General features: G+C 51.4%; 1 protein-coding gene across 1 annotated transcript in view; it reads right to left on the reverse strand.

Annotated features, from left to right (window-relative positions):
* ZMPSTE24 (zinc metallopeptidase STE24) overlaps positions 1 to 1,511 on the reverse strand; it is a 22,312-nt gene extending 20,801 nt beyond the window's left edge. The window contains exon 1 of the mRNA XM_019512196.1: positions 1,354 to 1,511. Within this exon, the coding sequence (XP_019367741.1) occupies positions 1,354 to 1,476 (123 nt within the window). The 5' untranslated portion in view covers positions 1,477 to 1,511. The remainder of the gene's footprint in view (positions 1 to 1,353) is intronic.
* Positions 1,512 to 5,191: the final 3,680 nt, after the last annotated feature.

Below are 5,191 nucleotides of genomic sequence, written 5' to 3' on the forward strand. Positions count from 1 at the left end.
GGGGGGGGGGGGGGGAAGCAAATGCCCGAATATGAAGCAAGTAGTGGCAGCATGGAGTCGCCTCATCTGCTCTGCCCAGCTCCACAGGGCCCCTCAAAGCGCAGGGCCCAGGGTAGTCACACCAATTCACTGCCCCCAGGGTTGGCCCTGGGCAGGCAGGATGGGCTTCACTGGGCTGCACGGTCAAGCAGCAGGGTCTTCACTGGGCGGATGGCAAATTTTCAGGTGGCTGCAGCCTCCCCATGGCCCGCAGTCTGCCACCTGCTCCCCCCCTGCAATGCCCTGCTGCTGCCTGCCCAACCAGGGCAGGGTGGGCACTGGACAAAGCTGTGGAGAGGTGGGGGCCGCTTTTCTGCAGGTAGCACAGCAGCTCCACTTCACACCCCTCCGGCCCCAGCTGGGCAGGCAGCAGCAGGTCATGGGGAGGGTTGTGTGCCTGCGGAGAGGGGGCATGGGGAGGCTGCAGCCACCTGAAAATTCGCCATCTGCCTGGAGTGTAGTCCAGTGCAGGCAGCCTGGCCCTCCCGCACCACCCTACCCCGTGCATATCCGAAGACACATGCCTCCCCACGTCCTCCTGCACCAGCAGCAAGAGCAATGGCACAAACTGCCGGTGGAGAAGTCACACAAGCAGCTCGCTGCAGCGGGAATCTTTGCCTCTCCCTCTCCCTCCTCATGCCTGCCCAGCCCTGGCTGGGCAGCACTTCTTACCACAGTCCCTCCCTCACCATGGGGAGCGCTGATCTGCCCCCCATGCACCTTCCCTTCCCCCACAACACAACCAGACACACCAGCTGCAGGCTGCTGCATCCAGCATCTTAAAGAAACCAATCTCCTGTTTGTAATGCTGCTCCTGAGGGAAAACTGGTCCTGACTCATGACCTTTTGACTTGATGTGGTTTTCAAGTCTGAGGCTGCCTGCACACGGCCTTTGTACCAGCAGTATGTGCTACATATATACCAACCAATGCTCCAGCCAGGCCTAGAGACAAGGGCGGTTGATGAACTGCAGTGAAGGCCACACGAGTGCGACTCATTACCCTCATATTTTAATTTTTAAAAAAGCCACATGACAACAGTGGGGCATCCCAGGGAGGAGAGCCGGGCTCCGCCTCTCCCGGTAGTGGAGTGGGCTCCCAGCAGGCTCCGCAGCACTTCGGAGTGCCGGCGGGGCCCTGCCCAGGCCCTGGGGGGCGGTTAGAGGGGACCCCAACGAGACGGGGCTGCACCACGTGGCTCCCTCCGCGCGGACGAGCGGCCCGGGCCGCCCCTAAGCCTGGCGGGAGAAGGCACGTGAGGCCGAAGGAGCGAGTCCCGCCGCCGCTGCCCCCCCGGGCCCGGCCCCTCACTGACCTGCCGGTGCGCCAGGAAGGCCTCCCACAGGTAGACGGCCCAGGAGAAGAGCAGCACAGAGCAGAAGATCCGCTTCTCCACTGGCAGCTCGGCCCACAGCTCCCAGGGCAGCGGCAGGGCCATGGCTGACCCGCGCAGCCGGCGCCGCTTCCGGCTTCCGCCCGCGGTGCAGCCCTCACACTAGTCCGGCCGCGCTCGCTCTGCCCCGCGTCAGCGTTAGCGCCACAGCCACCACTTCCGGCCCGTGTCATTGCGAACCGGCTCCCCGCCCTCGCCCCACTTCCGGGGGGGTTGCACCCAAACGCTTCCCCGCGCCAGCGTGGCCAGGCACGATTGTGACCGTGTTCGTAGGATCACTGCAACCTTAACACTCGATGCGTGTCACAGGGTTCAAAACGCACGGTCGTTTTTGAGGCAGGTAATTGATGCAGTATACGTATATGGAAAACCCAACCCCCAGAACTCAGGAAGCCTTAACCAGCTTCTGTGCTTGCTGCCAGGGCTCTCAAACTGATCTGGAGACAGACAGACAAAGATGCAGCAAAGTGGAAGGAGATTGTATGAGATAGGAGGAGACAGGCTGCTGCAGTAAAGCGGTTATAGGCCCCAGAGGCTTGGGGGAGGGGGTTGAAAGTTCATCAGAGCTACAATAAGCAAGCCTTTTGTGGTATGGTATTGGACACAAAGTGCCCTTCCTCAGGTCTGGAAACTGTGCTTCTAGATGGGAGGAATGGCACTTTGCATCCAACAGCTCACCTAATATCTCCCCCAACTATTCAGATCAGATAGATACAATCAATACAATCCCTCTGCTCATCTGGCAGAGGGAGACAATAGTCAAGTGATAAGAGTAGACAAAGAAACAAAGCATGGAAATTTGTCGTCACCATAGGCAGGAGAACCTTAAAGGATATTTATTATTTTCTCTGCTGGAAGTGTCAAGTCACATTAAGATGCTGAGGGAGACATCTGATGAAAACAGCCTGAAAGCCAGCTGGAAGAAAGGAGATCCAAAGCATATTCATAGATGCTAGGGTCAGAAGGAACCTCAGTAGATCATCGAGTCTGACCCCCTGCCTAGGCAGGAAAGAGTGCTGGGTCAGATGACCCCAGCCAGATGCCTCTCCAGCCTTCTCTTAAAGACCCCCAAGGTAGGGGAGAGCACCACCTCCCTTGGAAGCCCATTCCAGATTCTGGCCACCCTTACCATGAAGAAGTTTTTCCTGATATCTAGCCTAAATCTGCTCTCTGTCACTTTCTGACCATTGTTCCTTGTTACCCCAAGAGGCGCCCTGGTGAACAGAGCATCTTGGATCCCTTGCTGCGTTCCCCTAATAAATTTGTAGGCAGCCACAACATCACCTCTCAGCCTTCTCTTGCAGAGGCTGAAGAGGTCCATGTCCCTCAGTTTCATCTCATAGGGCTTGTTCTGTAAGCCCCTAACCATACGAGTGGCCTCCTCTGGACCCTCTCGAGTCTTATCAACATCCTTCTTGAAGTACAACACCCAAAACTGGACACAGTACTCCAACTGTGGTCTGACCAGTGCTGCACAGAGGGTAAGTATCACCTCCTTGGATCTATCTGTCATGCATCCGCTGATGCATGACAAAGTGCAGTTAGCTTTGATGATGATTTCGTCACACTGACGACTCATGTTCATCTTGGAGTCCACTATGACTCCGAGATCCTTTCTGCTTCTGTGCTGCTGAGAGGGTCACTTCCCAGCCACCAGGTGTGCTGGATATTTCTGCGCCCTACGTGCAGCTGTAGAAATTTATTAACAAGATCATAAATAATAGTGTAGCTTCTACAGCAGAGTCAGCCTTCAAGGACAGGCTGATAAGACTCTGCAATGACTGAATCCTATTCACTTTGAAGTCTGAAGTAAGTTTCCTCCCTATTAGTTACCGTTTCAAAACAAACATGTAGCCAAAAACCAGTTTTGAAATAATTAAGAGTTTTCCCACACTGACCTGATATTCACAGTGGAAAATTCCCACCTGCGCACGCATCTTGTCTGTAAACTATAAATCGCCTCTAACAGTTTTATTCGGGGCCTCTGAGTTCGCTCAGGGTGCCCAGCATGCTGAATAAATTTTGAGATTGACAGCGACTCTGTGTCTTTGGGAATAGCTCCGCAAGGGGTCATGAACTCCTCAACACAGCACTCTGCACTTGTCCCTGTTGAACTGCATCCTATTGTGTACTGCCCACTAGGGCTGCGCAAAACGGCACCATTCCATTTCACCTTCAGTTTTGATGGTTCAATGGAACAGCGTTCTGTTTCGAATTTCATTTTGATTTGAAACAGCTGTTCTGTTCCGTTCCTCAAAACTTAAAGGCTGTTTTGATGCTATTTTGACTTTCGCTGGGTTTGGGGAGTCAGTCCCGCCCCCCTCCCCCAAATCACAGTGGGGCGGTTGGGAGTGAGTCCAGAGGGGCTGACTCTCCGCCCCACCCCATATTGGAGAGAGGTGAACTGCTGCTCAGCTTCAGTTGATCAGATTGCAGACAGAATAAACAGAGTATCCACAAAACAGACAAAAACGACAGGCTTCCATACTACGAGTGGACAGGACATTCCCTCGGAAGCACAAGAGGAAGGGAATCTAATAAGATTCTGAGGTTAACTGAAGAGACTGCTTGTGTGGTGATTAAGGAACTGAACAAGAGATGAATAGCTAGATTATCTTCTCAGAAACCCACCGTGCTTTCAGGAAGGAAGCAGAAAATACTGGAAGTAAAGTGCTGGTTAAGTAGCATAAGGACCAGGTTCTAACTTTATGAGATGTTGGAATACCTGCTATGGAGAGAGGGTACTATATGATTCTGATGGCTTCCATCTTAGTTGTAGGGAAACAAGTCTCCCGGGTGGCAGATTAACTAGGGTGGCAGGAGGGCTTTCCACCTACCTTGAACGGGGAATGTAGTAACAGCGCATTCATGGTACAGGCACTTAAATATGTAAACTAGCTTCAGGGTGCCAGCCACATGATGAATCTAAGCATTAAGGGGCACATGAGAAACATGTTTCGAATGGTCTCTATGCTTTTGCTAGGAGCATAAACTAGGAGCTGAAAATGCACATGGAAAAAAGAAATTAAATGATTGCTGTGACAAACTTGATGAGATTGAGCATATGACTGCAACATTAAATCAATGGTTAAAAACTTGCTCTGTAAGGACAGAATAGGTCAGGGGAGTGATACTTCACATCCAAGATACTTTAGCTGTTACAGATGCATAGATAACTTACAGTCATAGGACCTTGAATGTTTACTGATATAAAAAGTTCTAACTAGTAAAACTAAAGATAAAGTGCTGTTGTGCACCTGCCACAAACAATTAGATCTTGCTTGAGTACAGCATGACATATCTGTAATATGTTGGAAGAAAATCAATGTTATAAATGCTTCAAATGGAAGATGCCTGCTGGACATTTAATGTTTCAGAAACCAAACTCTCAGAAATTCTAAAAATAATCATTATATACGTACTTAGCACAGAAAAATCCTGCACATAACACACATTAACTCAGGCTAGTGGACAAAGAAGAGTTAACAGTTGTTCCATAAATGTACTGTTGCTATTTAACTTTTGGAAATAGAATACGGCATCAGCCGCTGACAGGCAGGCATGCAGCTCGACTCTTGAACAACCATCCTCCAGTCAACCACGCTTTGCACATTGTTTCTTCAGAATACTTCCTTCCTAGTCAAAGTCCTATAAAGCAGGGATGGCCCAAGCTTTTTTCTCTGCAAGCCAGATGGACAGTGCCAGCTCCACCCACACACCACATCCACCTGGTGGGCCTAAACTGGTGCATGGGGGGAGA

Source organism: Gavialis gangeticus, unplaced genomic scaffold (genome assembly GCF_001723915.1).
Source record: "Gavialis gangeticus isolate Ggan-Ray unplaced genomic scaffold, GavGan_comp1, whole genome shotgun sequence".
Taxonomy (NCBI): Eukaryota; Metazoa; Chordata; order Crocodylia; family Gavialidae; genus Gavialis; species Gavialis gangeticus.